At 45.3% G+C, this 18,546-nt stretch overlaps 1 protein-coding gene across 3 annotated transcripts in view; it reads right to left on the bottom strand.

Annotated features, from left to right (window-relative positions):
• LOC147440014 (structural maintenance of chromosomes protein 4-like) overlaps positions 1 to 18,546 on the bottom strand; it is a 109,976-nt gene that overhangs the window by 27,354 nt on the left and 64,076 nt on the right. For all 3 annotated transcript variants that reach the window (XM_086485707.1, XM_086485706.1, XM_086485708.1), the window contains 2 exons: positions 7,546 to 7,710; positions 7,233 to 7,438 (listed from right to left, as the gene is read on the bottom strand). In XM_086485707.1, the coding sequence (XP_086341833.1) occupies positions 7,233 to 7,438; positions 7,546 to 7,710 (371 nt within the window). The remainder of the gene's footprint in view (positions 1 to 7,232; positions 7,439 to 7,545; positions 7,711 to 18,546) is intronic.

Raw genomic sequence — 18,546 nt, 5'->3', positions numbered from 1 at the left:
ACACGACTGGAGGTTCTCATCTCAGTCAGGGCCTGCTCAGAGTCTGTTCCATCCCTTTTCTTCGAGCTTCAGGGTGGGGGACGCCTACCGCAGGTGGCAGAGTGTTGTTTTCAGAGGATCCGAGTAGTGGGCATTTGTGGAAGGACTTGTGTCATAGATCCTGACCAAGCAGCTCTTGAGACTGGACACTGCAGGTTGTGGGCTTGGGAGTGTTTTCCACTGGCACGAGTACAGTGGGATCCTGGTGAGTGGCTCTGGAGGGACCCCTTCTCTTCTACAGGCCACCCAGGTGTCCCGTTCTTTCAGTACACTATTCGACTGGGACGTCATATACTAGCAGCACACAGAGAGGCCCGCCCCACTGCAGCACCTCATTGGCAGGAGGAGGGTCTCACAGCAGAGTTCTTGGCAGCCTTCTAGGAGAGGTTGTGGGACTCCAGACAGCCAAGGCGAGTCACCTTATTTCACTGGCTGGTCGCACATAGAGCTACAGCAGTTGGGAGCTAGCTAGTGCATGGTGGTCTCTCGGCCACATGTGCAGCTTGTGACCATCTTGTGGAGAGTCAGTGTCACTGTCTTTGGGTCTGTCCCTCGGCCTAGCAGGTGTGGCTACGTGTTCTTCGGCTGATGCCTGCTCTCTCCACGGCTCGACAATACACTTGGGGAGCAGCGGCTTGGTCCACCCTCACGGGCCCGGCACTTCAGTTTGAGCTATCTTCCGCCAGCAGGATGATAGTGATGCAGGAGGGGCGACCTACACTCCAGCCTGCTACAGAGCTTACTCCACAGGAGTGGTGCAGCGAGAGAGAGGAGTGTTGGGAGCTCATCAATGGCCTGACACTCTGGTTCATCTGGCGGGCCCGTTGCTTCCGCATCTTTGAGGCTCGCCCTGTGGCACCACCAGAGATTGTTCACGATTTTTGGCTAGAGCTGATCCATACTCTTAGAGGACAGCTTGAGGGACTACAGGGCAGCTCCGACCGCATGCGGGAGCGCAGGGAGGCTTTCCTTCCACTTTGGCGTCCTGGGCCTTTCTACACCATGGTCCAGGGTGTACTCTGATGGCACTACCGACCACCTGTGTGGCTTTTCCCTCCCCCCATTTCTTGATTTAGCCCCATTGTACATATGCTGGTTTCTTCATTGGAAGAGTCTCCCATCATGGTTGTTGTAGCCCTCTCTTGAAGAGGTGGTTGTAGCCCTATGGGCAGTTTCAGTAACTAATAGAAGGATCTTTTTCTCGGAACAAAAATTTGGAACTTTTGATGCACTAGACTTATCCATACTAATCATCACATCCAGTTCTAACTCGAACTTTACGGATGGTTGTGATGAATTAGTACATCATCAAGATAGAATGCTGCAATCATTCAACTTGGCAGATACTCTTCAATTATTAGAGCTTTACCTTCAGGATTTTGGATTGGCTCCTACTTTGCCACCAAGAGTTCAGGATGATTCAACCGTTGAGTCTGGTGTAGGACCTGCTACATAGAGGAGAGCTCCCCCACTCTCTTGTCACAGATCAACATAAATGATTGATAGTGGTTTTTACTAACTGGTTGTTATCCTTTCAAGGGTGTAGAGCTGACAGCACTCTGCCATCACTACGTATTTTGATGTAAGTTGCAACAAGAATGATTTACTCTAATTTCTTATTATTTGATGAGTATAATTGGATGCTCCTCCTCCATCCATTTGGCATCCAAGGTTGGCTAATTCCAAAACTTGACCAAATATTTCCGGATTAGCTTTCCTTTAATCTTTCTTTCCTTGTGTGCCAATATCTGTTCAGGTTGAAGGATTTCCTATGTTTCCTCAACTTCAAATTGCTCGTCAGCAGTCATATCCTCTGGCACTTGTCCTTTAAAAGGACAAAGAAGACTCACATGAAAAGCATTGTGAATCTTCCAATGATCTGGCAGCTTCAATCTGAAAGCAACATCATTGATTTGCTCACTGATTTGGAAAGGACCATAGTATCTCATACTCAGCTTTGGATAAAGCCTCTCTTTGCTCTTTTTCTTTCCGAGGCGTGCTTTCTCAAACTTGAGTAGCACCCAATCATTTTCTTTAAGCTGCATGTCTCTGCGATGCTTATTGGCTGCCTTTTCATGTTTTTCTTGAGACTTCTTCCCAAATTCTCACATAAAGCTCGCCAAAACAGATTGGTCATCCTAGGATCTTTATCTGAAACAATAGAAGAAGGCATCCCATGGTATCTAAAGATATGAGTAATTAACAACTTTGTCATATATCTGCTTTCATTGTCTTCTTTACAGGGATAAAATGAGCTTGCTTACCGAACCTGTCTACAACAGCCCATATGCCATCATGCCCACCCTGTGTCTTTGGAAGATAAAAAATAAAGTCCATAGCAATACTCTCCCATGTTCGATCTGGAATCGGAAAAGATAGCAGTAGTCCTGGTGTTTTATGTCTGTCATACGTCACTTTTTACCATACCAAGCATGTACGCACAAAAGTGTCCACATCTACCAGAGTTGAGGCCAAAAGAAGTAAGTATCTACTACTTTTAATGTAGCCTCAATCCCACAATGCCTTGAAAAAGGTGGACTATGACATTCAATCAACACTTTCTGTCTAAGTTGTCGTGTAACACATTACAACTTAGTTGTCTTCGTAAAAAATCCTTCTTTAGGAGCATAACTTGGAACAGCCTCACCATCCTCCAAGCTATCATAAATGCTCTGAAAATCGGGATCTCTAGCATATTGTTGTCGCATGTCATCCAACTCATGATGGTAAATAGCAATGAATGCTGAAATTTGTGGTTTGCGAGATAAGGCATCTGCAACCACATTCTTCTTCTGCTCTACATAAACAATCTGAAAATGAAAGAGAGACAAAAAATTTGCCCATCTCATCTTGTTTGACAGCTTCGGTTGTGACAAGAAATATCTAAAACTCTGATGATCAGTATGAACTATGAAATCAGCTCCAAGAAGGTAATGTTTCCAAGTAGATAATGCATGAGTTACTGCAAGAAGTTTCTTCTCATAAATCTGTCTGACCCCATCTTGAGTCGGGCATTCTGTCTTCAACGTTCTGCTGCTACAGGCAATCTTTCTTGAGTTGCCCTTGCCAAAATTGTGGCTCGTTTGCCTTCCACTCCCTTATCGCCGCATCAAGATCTTTTTCGTTAGAGGTAGACTCTGAAACCATCGTGCTTTGCTACTGTGGGATGGATCGGATTGTTCGTAAAAGAACAATCAACTTGGCTGTGATAAACCTTTATGTACATTAAGCACAAAAGGTGAATCACAATAGCAAACACTTCTACTTGAAAATAGAGAGAGAGAAATGAATGAAATGAAATGTTGTATTAATGTCTTCGAAAGGCCAAAATGACCTATGAGACCAAACAATTACAATTGGTGAATCTGATATCATGTATGAGTACGGAAATTACAAAGTACAAAGAACTAACACTAGAACACTAAAACACTAAGGAGAAAGGAAGTAAATCTGAGGTTGATTCGGGATTGAGACGAGATACGGGGGGGGGGGTTTCAGATGAAATCTCTCATCGGTTGCTATCGGATCTCATCAACCCCTCTCGTACAGATCTGCCTAGCTCAGTGGCTCGGTCCAGTAGCGTACCTCTAGTATGTGTGGGCTCTGAGATCTGCTGTAATGACTGCTCCTCTGGCTCTCCCCTGGCTGGTGTAAAGAAATCTGTGATTCGTCTCTGAGACTCGCTTTCCCCTGATGTCCTCAGCAAGCTCTCCCTAAGTCTACGCAGCTCTAGCAGGAACAATCCGAGACATCTCTGATCCTTGTTTCTCATGACTCTAGAAAAAGGTCTGAAACCTTCTCTAAACAGGCAGTGGAAGCGGCCGCGTATCTCATAGTACGCCGGGCAATGACTCGTGTAGTCCAGCTCTGTCTCTGGCTCTAAGTTACATAGGTAACACATCCTGGCCCCTACTGGCACCCCTCAAAATCGGCAAGTCTCGATCTTGAGTTGATGTGAGGATGTGCGTATTTGCTCGATAGTGCATCTTATCCCATGAGATAAGTGTGTACCCATGTATGCAAGCCTAGTCACAAAGCCGTCCTCCGTGAGTTAAAGAAGATGCTCTCTGTAGAAGGCCATCTTCGTGTCCAACTCCTGTGTCGGCTGTATCCATGTGCTCCTAGTATCTAGCTGAATCAGATGTGCTCCTAGTATCTAGCTGAATCAGATCCTAGCGTATGAGTCTGGTGATCTCTGTCCGTGTGAGAGACAGGGAGGGTGTATCCAGGGAGTATTGAAACGGAGGCAATCTATCCACGTTGAAACCATGCGACTGAAACCATGTTGTCATCTGCCCATACCAACATGTTGTATCGCCTTGTAGAGCTAGTTGTCGAGATGACTCCAGGGCAAGCCGAGCATAGCTGTCCCTCGGAAGATCCCATAGACCATGCATAAAGGATATTGATCTAGTCAATGCCTCCACCACAGGGGGGGCTAGCTCGGCTCGGATAATCTCATGCGGCACTGAGACCTTAGCCCGAATCATCCGAGCGATCATAGAGACCAAAGGCCTCTCCATACCTCTCCATCCATCCGTGTTGCCAGATCTCCCATGGTGGTCTACTGAGGGTCCCCATACCTGAACTCCATAGAGCATAGCTGGAGTCACTAGAGTGTCAAAAAGGCAAAGCTTTGTTCGCGGTTCCTGAAACTGAACCTGCGAACACATCCTCTCCAATCCTCCCAAAGCTGCATATGCTCTCGTCAGTCTAGTCTCTAATGCTCTCCTTAGTGAAAATATCGGTCCATCGAAGACTACCCCAAGATAAGTATATGCATCTGTGTACTCCACAGTCTCCTGCTGGCCATACGTAAATGTGGGTGCTGACCTCCTGACCCATTGTGGTGTGGTGTTAAACACCATAACCTTGGTTTTCCCCAGGTTAGCAGACAATCCACAGTCACGAGCAAATGTATGCAAAGCATCCAAATCACGCTGCATCCCCTCTGGAGAGTCAGAAATCAGCACAATATCATCAGCATATAGTAACAACGGAATCCATTTCCCTGATAGTTGAGCCCCACCGTCTCCCTGATGCTCTACATAGTCCAAAAACTCATCCACATACATCCCAAAGAGAGTCGGGGATAGGGGGCATCGTTGCTTTACTCCAGTAGTGAAGTGGACCATGTCAGACATTCCCTCAGTGGTGCGTACCCGCCCCATCATTGTCCAGTATAGAGCCAGAATACCCCATATCAGCTATGTAGGCACACCCATGTCCTGTAGTCTGCGTATAAGTCTGGCTCTCGGCATTGTGTCAAAAGCTTTGTGGAAATCCACAAAGATACAATAGATCCTCTTGCCATGGTGTCTACCCTCCTCAATAATAGCTCTGAGTGTCAGAATCTGGTCAAGAGTGGAGAAACCTCTCCTGAAACCTGCTTGCCCTGGTGCTCTTATGCCCTCTCGCTCTTCCCATCTACTTATCTCCTGCTCAAGAACGGATGCATACAGCCTAGCTAATGTGTGACCAACCATAATGGTGTGATAATTCCCGCGAATCATGGGATCTCCTGACTTGAAAATAGGCACAATCGTAGACATCCTCCAAGTCTCAGGGAAGCCTTCATACATGGCTCGATTAAACATCATAGCCACGAGCTCTGCAAGCATATCTCTAGCATGGATAAAGTGCTCTGCTACCAGACCATCATGATCATGTGCTCTCCTTGTCTTCATCCTGTCAATGGCTTTCCTTACCCTCTGGGCAGTAACGAAAGAACATGTCTCCGGGCATGTCTCTAGTGGGTCCGGCAAAGGTGGTTGCCTTGATGCTGTGTAGAGAGATGTGGCATATTCCCCCCATGTCTCAGTGGAGGTGACCGCTGGTGGTGGTGAATGCTTGTGGAATAGCCTCCATTCTTCACCTAAGTCCTGACTTATAAATAGCGGATACAGATCCCGCTCTAGCTGAGATAGATAAGCCCTTTTCTTTCGTCGCACTAGGTGGCGAAAGATAATCCGTGACTGTCTATGTGTGGTAATACCCATGAGCACTTCCTCCGTAATTTGATCCTCGTCTCTCTACACTCCTCATCATACCAACTGTTCTGGGGCATGCTCCCAAATCGTCTCTGTGTAGGCTGGTTGTGGGGGTATGCCTCTGATGCTGCATCATGGAGCGTCTCTGTTAGTATCTGAGTGAGTTCATCTAGTGGCACAGGAAGGCGAAATTCCTTCTGTAGAAGAGTTGGCCCTAAAGACGAGCAATATTTCGTTTATATTGCAAAAGAATGGCCGATACAAGTCGTCATCACAAGTGCTCAAAGCCTTCTTGATCTTCACAAGACTCAAGCCTTTGTCGTCTTCAAGAAATGGCTTTGGCTTTTCATTTGTCCAATCCCTTGGCTTATAAAAAGAAGCGCACCCCACTTTCTAGGGTTGATTTGTGTCATGCACCTCACTTGGCTGATTTGTGACAACCAATCAATACTTGTTAATTTGAAAGGGAGTCTCGCACCTTGGACTGTCAAGTGAGCACAACAGACTTTCCCTACATGATTGTCTCATGACAACAACCGTATCCAGCGTACCATTAGCAATGAGGAGGACAACCATACATTGATACCAGTGTGCATCAAAGAAATCCTCTAGTTTTTCCTATGAAATGCCATTAAGCAGATGTGACCAAGAGCTGCAGCTGTGAATTGACTACCTGGCTTATTGGCAAGCTCAGCACATATGAACTTCCGAGGATGGAGGGCAATTAGAGACAACTGGGTTTGAACTTACTCTTCAAGGACAATAATTGGCGCAATATATGTGGCATGCAACTTATTTGGCTACTCCTTCCAAAGACAGTTCATTACCTGGTTAGACTTTGTCATACTGTATCCATAAAATTTTGGTGGGCTTCTACTTTGCAAGGAGACAGAGGACATATCAAAAAGTAGTTGCACATCATACATATAAAAGTATTCATTATGTAATACTTGACAACATTAACTGCTACTGCCATGCTGCCTTTAATCATGGCAAGGTCTATAACACGACCAAGAACATTTCATTCAGATTTGTTGTCAAATTCTCAAGTAGCCCTTTCTTTCCTGCCTCCTCTACTTTTTTTGAAACTTTTTGTCCCAAAACTAATAAGTATTACCTCCAATTTCATACGTCAAACTTCCATTGACAACAAGAGGAACTACGAAAAGCAGGAAGTTTAAAAATTCGCTGTCTCAATCATACGTTTTTGAAGTATTCATGAGATGAGAAATGACGGAGTTAACTGCTACTGTCATGCTGCCTTTAATTATGGCAAGGTCTATAACACGACCAAAGAATTTTCCCTTCAGCTTTGCTTTCAGAAACTCCACCGCATTGTCTTCCCTAGAATTTTTGTGAGCTCTTTTTTCAAAACGAACAAGTTTTCTCTTTAGGTTGTATATTTCAAACTGTCAGCAGAAACAACAAAAAATGGAAAAGAAAAAGAACAGAAAAGCATATGTCAAACCTAGAGGGTGGTTATGAAAAGTGGCACAAGTCAACTTCAATCTCATACCTCATTTTGCTTCAATGTTTCTTTTAGAGGAGGAAGAACAAGGGAAGAAACTTTCTCTAATTCCTGAAGAGTAGCATGTAGCGCCTCTTGAACGGCTAGCTCCTTCGATTCTTGCTTTTTTCTTGCTTCCATCGTCTCAATATAATTCTTCTCCATCAATTGAACCTACAGAAGAGCTGAGATTATAAAAGGGTAGCAGATTGAGGCAAACACTTGCATCAAGAATAATATACTAGAGAAAAGATCAAGAATAAATGAATTTTTAATTTCATCAAAATTCTACATTTAATGAGAAAGGCCTTGTCTCTACGTTCAATGAAAAATTCTACAACCGATCTTTACAAACGTGACTGCAAACATAGGATTCATGTATAAGCGACAGACACCTTGCAAGAGTGTGTATTCTATCACAAGACGGGCACCACGTGCCAGTAGAAAAGAAGAGACTTTTAGCACTTCAATATCAACCGAACTGAGACAGAGAGAGAGAGAGAGAGAGAGAGAGAGAGAGAGAGAGAGAGAGAGACGACACGCGACACGGAGTGGCGGAATTCCACCCCAGAGAGTATTGGCCCCAAACCTTGGCGCCCCTTTCGGTATTTCTTTATAATGTATCAACACAGTACAAGCCGGTACTCCAGACTCTGCACCTTCTCCAGGAAGCATGCCCGAGAATGAGCCCATGGCCTCATATTAAAAGGCCCTAGGCCCCAAAAGCAGTTTACATGAAAAGCCTTCAAACTCAAAAGCTTCTGGTCCAAAAGCAATGCCAAAAAGCTGTCAGCATAATTTACGAAAATCCGTACAATCCTGCCACATCAGCACTGCCAACATGAAAAGCGAAAATCCGTACAGTTCTGCCACGTCAGCAGTCAGTGGAATTTCCAAAAATCTGCCATGCCATCAATTCCTACGCTTTTTTCTCTGTGTGTGTGTGGGTCCTGCTTTATTTTAATCCTTTATGTCACTTGGGGCCCCATCGGACGGGGTCCCCATAAGTTGTTACGACTTCTTCTTTTGTTACTTGTTCTTCTTAGGGTTTAGGCCCCTCGGCCGGCATCTGTAAGTTGGCTCCATTCTTCAGGGCTTCGACACGTCAACAGTTTGTGACATCTCCCCTTCTTGAAAGAGTAATCATCCGCGATTACAGCATATCTGCAAAACAACTCAAGTTAGCTCAAAAATGTCCGAGGGTCATTCCGAGGGACAATCAATTTGCTCTTTTTGTTAAGGAGTTAGCTTCTCCTTTCGGCTCGTTTGATCAAGTAGTTGGCTTCTCCTTTCGTCCAGATCGGAACTCTTGATATTCCGACGTAGTAAAATTAGCCATCACACCCAAACCGCACTGATCTTCCACAGGTGTCTTGATGCACCAAAATTACATACCCAGGCAATCTCATCCAATTAGGAATATTAAGTGGTGGCATATCACAATGCAACACAAATGCTCACATATGCATGTTACAAGACATAGAAACATAAAGCCGCCGCACTCCCCCCGCAAATAACCATCCAGGTCCAAGCCATGAGCTGTTCAACGACTCCCTCATCATTCCTCCCGCAAATAACCTAAAAAGGTCTGGGCCATGAGATATAGAGGCCTTTTACAACTAAACGCCTCCCAGACAGCAGCCTGCGTCGTTTGGAGATGCTGAGAGTCACCACTGCTCAGACTTCTTAATACTCCCCCCATAAATAACCATGCAGGTCAGGGCCATGAGTAACAACAACAATACTCCCCCCGTAAATAACCACAAGGGTGTGGGCCATGAGTAAAAACAACACTTTTCAATCATTCGATACTCCCCCCGCAAATAACCACAAGGGTCCGGGCCATGAGTATGAACAAGCATTCTCAAACATCATTTCTCACCCTCCACCCGGGAGTAAAATCGCCAATCATTGAAACCAGTATTAAAACCAAAGTCAAACATTTCAAATCGGCACCAAAACAGGTTCAAAACAGATACCATCCATTTCAAACAAGATCACCAAACAAGTTCTCAAACAAAATTCAACCTTAAAAAGCAATCTCGACATTAGCCGAGCTCAAAAAGTCAGGTGACTTTCCATCCTAGAACCTGCACCAAAAATTAGGGTTAGATTCATTCCATAAGGTCGTAGCCGAGCACAGTATGGTCCATCAGAGCTTGGACAGACAGTGTTTCTTTGGCGGCGATGGTAGTCCCAAGATAGCAATCGCACCTAGCCTCCAAGGTTATCAACTCGAGAAGAGACATGTACTAAGAGATGTCAAGAAATTTCAAGATATAATCTACTAGGGTTTCCATGGCAAGCATTTCAGGATACCCCACTCTACCAGAAGTTGCACTCCGAAGGAAGATGTTAGAAACCATATAACTTCGGACAAATTATTTTTTTTCTTGAAAGCTTGCCAAGTCCTTGGAAGTGTGCGGATTGGTAGCTATAGACATCTGCATGGTACTATCTCTGAGAAAAACAACAGCTCGAAACAAATCTTGGATCCTTGTCTTGCAAGTGATCTTAATGGCTTATGCCCTGTACGACATGAGCGGTGAAGACGGGAGTGCGCCCGATGCGCAATGAAGTAAGGGTGGGAGTGGCTAATAAGTACGGGATCGGAGGCCGAAGATACCTCAAATCAAATTCCAATAGCTCTGTCTGCTCTTTTGTAGGACCGGTATGCTTTCAGAAAAGCACACGCCTGATGCTCTAATACCACTGTCACAAGACGAGCAACACGTGCCAATAGAAAAGCACAGACTTTTAGCACTTCAATAACAACTGAACTGAGAGAGAGAGAGAGAGAGAGAGAGACGACACGCTACACAGAGTGGCGGAATTCCACCCCAAAGAGTATTGGCCCCAAACCTTGGCGCCCCTTTTGGTATTTCTTTATATTGCATCAACACAGTACAAGCCGGTACACCAGACTCTGCACCTTCTCCAAGAAGCATGCCCAAGAATGAGCCCATGGCCTCATCTTTAAAGGCCCTAGGCCCCAAAAGCAGTTTACATGAAAAGCCTTGAAACTCAAAAGCTTCTGGTCCAAAAGCAATGCCAAAAAGCTGACAGCATAATTTACAGAAATCCGTACAGTCCTGCCATGTTAGCACTACCAACGTGAAAAGCGAAAATCCGTACAATTCCACGTCAGCAGTCGGTGGAATTTTTGAAAATCCACCACGTCATCAATTCCTACACTACTATCTCTGTGTGTGTGGGTCCTGCTTTATTTTAATCCTTTATGCACTTGGGGCCCCATCGGACGGGATCCCATAAGTTGGTAGGACTTCGTCTTCTGTTACTTGTCCTTCTTAGGATTTAGGCCCCTCGTCCGGCATCTGTAAGTTGGCTCCATTCTTCAAGACTTCGACACGTCAGCAGTTTGTGACAATTCACATGTTCTATACCTCAAGAAAGTAATTAGAGAAGAGTTAGGCACGTAGTGTTCACGGCAAAAAACCTTTTGGCTCCTTTTCAAATTTAAGTAAAATATTTTGGTAGCTTCTCCTTAAAAAATGTTTGGGAGTGTGGTAACTAACTTCTTGAGAACTAGTATCATTGGTTCCAAGTTAATAATTTGAAAAGCAAGATTATCTGGGTAACCTTCTGAATTATGTACCATCATGTGGAGTCCACGGGTGACTTTGATGACATTTGAACAAGATGCACCCATCCCAACTTATGTGCATCATGACATATGACAAGCAAGATCAATGTGTGTTCTTAACATATACTTCTCAATGATTGAGAGTGAAGACTCTGTGAATTGTTTATCTTTCTTGCCCTTGTCGAAACTCATCCCTTGCTCTTAATATTCTTCTGATCCATTCCATTATATGCAATAACATGCTAAATAGGGGTGTCCTTGTGCAAAGGCCAGGGTCTTAACTAAGAAGATGCATAATTAGTTCTATTCCCATCTAGCTTGGACACCATGGCAAACAAGCGGTACATCCATTACACAAAGAACCATTTTGCAGACTATGACATGCTATAGAGGGCTTTGTGTGCTTCCTTTTGTCCTTGGAGACTATCAAGAAAAGCTTTAGATGAGTTGGAGAACCTTGTACTTCAAAGTGGGATGTTGCCAAAATGGCTAATTTCTTATTTTTCCAAGTAATTTCAAATTAATAAAATTAGGAATATTTGCATTTGTGCACATTAGAACTGTTAACTTAGAAATGTAGATCTATGAGAATGAATGAGCTGTCAAGGACGGGCATCTCTGATGCATCATTCGATGGGTGACAGAGAGCATCGCTAAGAAGTTGTTCTGTAGATTCTAAGGATGAGAGATTGAGTAATAGAAGTTTCCAATCAGTCACATGACGAGTGACAGGAGCATCAATAAGGGAATATTCCATGATTTGAGTAGGAAATCCGGACTGAGGATGAAGATGGGTTCTGGGTAGCTTTGAAGAAATGCAGTTGCTTTATGAAAAAGCAAGTTGCATTTTGAGTGCTTTTAGGAAAAGCAGATGCTTTCCCATAAAGCAGTCTATGTCAGCATTGCATATGTGCATGAGATTGCATCCAGGGACGCCTGCGTTGTGTATGCTTAAGCATAATTCAGCTTATGAGTTTTGAAGGTTCATACCATTCTTAAAGGTGTCCAGCCGCCCAAATAATTAGTGGGTAGTCACTGTGTTTTAAACTCATCAAAAACTGAGCACCCCTTTGTTCTGCTATTTATGCATAGGAAATCGTCCTCTCTTTTTTTAGTTGCAAAAAGAAAGTCAACCTCTATTCTGGCAACCAACAAATCTAGGTGCCCACAAATCAGTCCCCCTATTCCTGCCAGCCACCAGTGCCTATAAAAGCACACGTCGGTGCCCCAGATCTGCATCAGTTTGCAAGGCGCCCCTGTTGTGAGAGCACGTGGAGATTCTATCGCGAGAATCAGGTGAGTTTTCACTCGAAGGTCGCTTTCCATACCGGAAGCAATAGATGATGTGTTGTATGAGCGTTTTGCAAAGTTTGCAAATGTGTTTGTGTTTTGCAAGTTTTCTATCTTCGAGTTATGAGCGAGGAGACCTATGCCTATGCTCGAGGGATTCCCGAAACGGAATCCAAGACGGTTTGCCAAGCGGTTATGCTTTGAGATCAAACTGGAGGATCACTGGGTAGAGAGACCTATCTCTCGAGTTCTTGAAAAGGAAGTACCATCGGGCCTAAGACCTCGAAGGGAGCGTTTCTCCGATTCTAATGCTTGTATAAGATTCTCCTTATAAACAAAAATACTCTTAAAAAGGGGGGGAGGGGGGACCAACCCATCTTCTGGTCCCCAATCCTGTGTCGATCCTCTTATTCGCTCTTCTCCCTATTCTACTGCTAAATTGGCTTTATCTGACAGAAAAATAATTCTAAGTGAATTATTGAAATTTTAAGTGAGAGGGTTTTTCTCACTACAGACATCTAAGTACAGAGTATTTCTAGTGCGTCATTTAGAGTAATGACGGGAGCACTGTGAACGGGAATATCTGTAAGGCCACCAGGAACGGGTACTTCTGATGCGTCACATCGGATGGGTGACAGGGAGCATCGGGAAGAAGTATCCGACCATCCGGGAATGGACATCTTTGATGCGTCATAGGATGGGTGACACAGAGCATCTTGAAGGAGATTGTACCGTAAGTTCGGTAGGAAAGGACTGGGTGAGGGTATTCCTGATGCGTCACAAGGTGGGTAACGGGGGCATTGAAAAGGGAATATTCCATAGTCGGAAGGAAATTCTGAACTGTGTTAGAATTGTGCACAAGGATGAGCAAGCACTTGAATGAAGATGGGTTCGGAGGAAACTTTGAGGAAAAACGGATGATTTCTGAGAAAGCGGGTTGCTTTTTAGGAAAGCAGATGCTTTCCCACAAGGAAGTCTATGTCTGCATTGCAACTGTGCATGTGATTGCATCCAAGGACGCCTGGGAAGTGTTGTATAAGCATTGTTTTCAACTTATAAGGTTTTATTAAGTTTTCGGGCAGGTTCATACCATTTTTTAAAAGTGACCAGCCGCCCACTTAATAAATGGGCCGCCTCTGACTAATAAAGCAGCACATCAGCCAGCGCTTTCTCTTTCCCTCTCTTTCTGGCAGAAGAAAAAGTGATCTCTCCCTCTCCCTGATTGAGGCGCCCCACCTACCCTATTCCTGTTGAGAAACGCAAGAGGAACTCCCTATTCCTGTCGGCTGCCAGGAGCTTTAAAAGCGCATTTCTCTCCCTCTCTCTGGGGAGTGGAAAAGCAGCCAGCGCAGCAAGAAAAACAGCCAGCGCTAGAGAAGAAAAAGGTCAGCGCTAGCTACAAGGAGATGCTGCTGCAGATTTTCAGCCCCAAAGACCATGCCGTCGGTGTTGTCCATGGCTGCCCGAGTGTACCGGATGTCGCCAAAACCCAATGCGCGAGTTCCCTCGCGAAGAAGTGCCTACAGAGAGAGTTTCTATCGCGACAAGTTGCTGTTTTTCTCTGTTTTCAGCCCATAAACGACGCTGACGGGGCTGATTTACGAGAAGGAACCCGAGAACACACCTCTTCTGTATGTAGGATTGGAAGATATGTTTCTTTGTGCAGAGATCTCTTCCGGGGAATTTCTTTTCGAGAACCGAGTTGTGTTTGGAGCGTCGAGACTTTGAAGGTAAGGTTTTCATGTTATGATCTCTGAGTGTTTGTTTGCAGGTGTACTTCCTCTTCGCGAGGGAGAAGGAGCAGAGGAAGGCATGAGCCTCTGAAGGAGAAAAGCGCTCTGAGGAACTAGAGCCAGATCAGCCCAAGGGTTTCGTGCCCAAGATTGGGAAGTAGATTCACGAATCTGAGAGTGACAGACTCTCGAGATCAGGAACTTGAGATTCCCAAGGAAGGACTTCGTGTCCGAGAAAGCAGAGTTGTTCTGCAAGAAGAGGACTCTGCCATGCCCCTAGTCTAGAAGGTGAGATCCACACGCGAGAACTTAGATTCTCGAGGATTCATAATAAGGAATGGAAGTTCCTAGGAATGGGGCTTTGCCCTAAGGATGGAAGCTGAGGCTTCCGAGAACCATCAAGTCTTATTCTAGAACGAACGTGGTAATACGTTCGGTTCAAGTGCTTGTATAGACTTCTCCTCGGTAATAAAGATACTAGTAGGGGGAGGGGGGGGGGGGGGGGGCGCGGCCCATCTTCTGGTCCCAGTACTGTGTCGATCTTCTCACTCTCTATCTCTCTCGCTCTCTCTATATATCCTCTGGCTTCAGTATTAAGTGATAAATTCTATTTATCCAAATATATTTTATATGGCTATGCGCTCCCATTTGTGACATATTCCATCTGCACAGAGTTTCTACAACGCTAATGCTAAACCGCCCATGGCACCACAAAGCTTCTATACAACTACCATTTGCACAGAGTTTCTACAAGGCTAATGCTAAACTGCCATGGCACCACAAAGCATTTTATACAACTCCCATCTCCAAGAATGTCGATCACGGATCTCGACCATCTCTTCCACCCTCTCCTTCGGCCGACCGTCTCATTCTACATTACAATGTCAAAGGCTCCCCTCCATGTCATCATTGCCTTCATTAGAACATTTATTTCAAGGGCTGCCCAAGGAACATGCTTTTACATCAAGCCAATCTGACTTCATCTTTCCAATTAAATTGATAGCTGTCATCTCAAACCCTTAGCCTCCACCCTCCACTCATGTAGTCTCCCTTCAAGACACCCTGCCACAAGTGAGAGAACAATATGGGATCCTCACAAGAGCCCAAAGAAAAGCTCTAGACGTGTCTATCCTCGATACTACTCCAAACCCAAAACCTTCAAATCCATATACTATCAATAAGGTAGCAACACATATGTCATCTCAAACCCTTAGCGTCCACCCTCCACTCATGTGGTCTCCCTTCACGACACCCTACCACAAGTGAAAGAACAATATGGGATCCTCACAAGAGCCCAAAGAAAAGCTCTAGACGTGTCTATCCTCGATACTACTCCAAACCCAAAACCTTCAAAGCCATATACTATCAACAAGGTAGCCACACCATCTTAAGCTCTAGACGTGTCTATCCTCGATACTACTCCAAACCCAAAACCTTCAAAGCCATATACTATCAACAAGGTAGCCACACCATCTTAAGCTCTAGGAGTATCTATCCTCGATACTACTCCAAACCCAAAACCTTCAAAGCCATGTACTATCAACAAGGTAGCCACACCATCTTTAGCCCCTAATATTAATGGTGACCTTTTAGAGGCGCCGTGGTAGACCTACAAGAGTTCAACATGCAAGACAAAGCAACGATGGACAAGCTTATTGCTAAAAATCCTTAAGAACACATTCAACAAGTCTCTCTCTATGACATGCTCTGCCTTGATTCCACCTTCAAGAGCGATACACTTGCTCTCATTTAATCCTTGTATTCTGGAGCATACTCTAGTGGCGAGCATCTTCACACATCTTTACCAATTGGATGCAACTATCGAGACCTTCTTCCACACCTTTTGAGCACGGAGAGCGGAGGCATAAGACAAGCGTCCCAGGCTCATATGAGCCTGGCCTTAATTATGATCTCATTTCTTCTAACCACCCATGGTACTCTCTCTTTTCACCAACACTATCAGGGTATGCTGAATCTTCTAGAGGTCTTCATCCATTCTTAAGTCGTAAGTCTTTTATCTTTTGTTTTATCGTGTTCGTAACAGTTCAACATCGACCTTAGGAAATGGTACACTACTACAACCTTTAGACTACTAATCCCAAGCCCTACTAGTACCCCTATCCCTCAAGGCTCACCTCTCTCTCTTGTAACCCTACCCCATCCTATTACCCCAAACCCTTCCCCTCGCCCCTTATCGCTATACCTCGTACCCCTACCCCTCCCCTCACACCTAGTACCCTAACCTCTTGTCCCTCATTCCCTAAACCTGCTCTCCTGTCCCTCAAATTTCAATGAGCAGTTGTAACAAAAAGTTTGCATAACATAAAAAGTGCTACAAGAAGCACCTATTTGATTGTCCAATATCTCATAGTGGACAACTCCGTCCTATTGCATCTCACCTCAAGTGTTCTCTTTCAGTTCAAGTTTGATGTTTCCCATAAGTTTTGGTATTGTCGCACTATTCCTTGGAAGAGTCTAATGCTAATCTGCAACAACCGACTATAAAATCAGAACCTCCTAATCATTAAGAAGAAGAGGAGTACAAGTACGTGCAAGAAGAAGTTGAAAAAAAAATTAAGGATAAAGAACACACCGAACACCTTCAAGCACTTCAAATAACATTGAACTGAAAGAGATGTACGACACACGAGAAGGGGAGTGGCAGAGTTCCACCCCAAGAGAGCACTGGCCCCGCCCCTTTCAATATTTCTTTATATTACTTGAACTCAGTACAATGCTGATACTCGCACTCTACACCTTCACCCCGAAGAGTGCCAGAGTATGACCCCTCTTCACATATTTAAAGGCCCTTGGCTCTTCAAAAATACTTTACATGAAAATCTTACAATCCTAAAAGCACCTGGTCTAAAAGTTGACACCCAAAGCTGCCAAAGTGATTTGCAAAAATCCGTACATCTGCCACGTCATTAGTCGACGCAAAACATGGAACGTCCGTACAGCTACGACGTCATCAGATTTTACGCAAGGCAATTTTATGCGTGAAGTTCTTGCTTTATTTTAATGTCTTTAGGTCAATTGGGCCCCATCGAACTGGTCCCATAAGTTGGTGGGAACTCCTCTTTAAAAATAGGCCACTCGACAAGACTTTGCAAGTTGGTAGAACTTATTCTCCTACTTCTGCTTCTTTTGCTGCTTCTGGTTCTTATGTTGCTTCTAGGGTTTAGGCCCCTTGGTCGCGATCTACAAGTTGGCTCCGTTCTTCAGTCGCTTGACGTGTCAATAGTTCGTGACATCCCCCCTTCTTGAAAGAGAGTAATCGTCTGCAATTACCGTACATCTACAAAACAACTCGAGTTAGCTCACAATTTTCCGAGGGTTATTCCGAGGGACATTCTAAGGGACAATCAGCTTTCTCATTCCAAATCGGAGCTCTTGATATCCTTGGTCATTGGCTTCCTAGAAAATCTCATCCAATAAGGAATATTCAATGGTTGGCACATTACAATGCAACACAAATGCTCACATATGCATGTTACAAGACACAACGAACAAGGCCGCTAAGCACTCCCCCGTCTGTGGTATGAAGCCACTCAACAACTACCCCGTCACTCCCCCCGCAAATAACCTAAAAAGGTCTGGGCCATGAGCTCAGAGGATTGATACAACCACACGCTTCCCAGACCGCAGTTTGCGTCGCTTGGAGGTTTCAAGCATACAACCAAACGCTCCCCAGGCATCCCGTTACGTCGTTCGGAGGTTTTCCAACATAGAACAAAACGCTGCCCAAACGTCCTGTCTGCGTCGTTCCGAGGTACAGACAATACCAAAACATCATTTTCCACTACTCCACCCGGGAGTAAATCACCAAGCATTAAAACTAATATTAAAACCAGAGTCAAACGATTCAAATCGGCACCAAGACATGTTTAAAAGAGATACCATCCGACAGGTGGCTGCTGCTCCCGCGCTCCCCCTCCCCCCCCCCCGGCCCGCCTGCTCCTGCTCCCCCCCTCGCCATCGCTCTCAACTCCCCCCCTTCGCCCTCGCGCCCCTGCTGCGCGCTGCCCCCCGCTTACCCAGCCTGCCTACGCGCTGTCTGCCCGCGAGCGCTGTTGAGCGCGCAGCCCAGGAAGCGTGCATCCCCGCCCGCTGCCCCCCTTTCGTTCGCTGCCCATGCCTCTCCAGTCCCCCTTATCCTCACACCCCCCCCCCCCCACCCCCACCCTTTGCGCATCCCCCCCCCCCCCGCTTCGAAGGCGTCGCTTGAACTGCCTGGCAGTGGATTCTCAGTTGGATTCTTCTTGCCAAGCTCTCAAGCGTTAGCCTTCTCGTCCTCCCTTCTCCTACAGAACAGCAGACACTAATGGAGGCTCATGCTCCGCCCCAGAGGGACTCCTCCGAAGCCCCCTCGCCCAACTCCGC

The sequence above is a fragment of the Adiantum capillus-veneris genome, chromosome 16, assembly GCF_014529385.1.
Source record: "Adiantum capillus-veneris isolate H3 chromosome 16, ASM1452938v2, whole genome shotgun sequence".
Taxonomy (NCBI): domain Eukaryota; kingdom Viridiplantae; phylum Streptophyta; class Polypodiopsida; order Polypodiales; family Pteridaceae; genus Adiantum; species Adiantum capillus-veneris.
The sequence above is the reverse complement of the archived record's forward strand: the minus strand, read 5'-3'. Positions and strand labels throughout refer to the sequence as shown.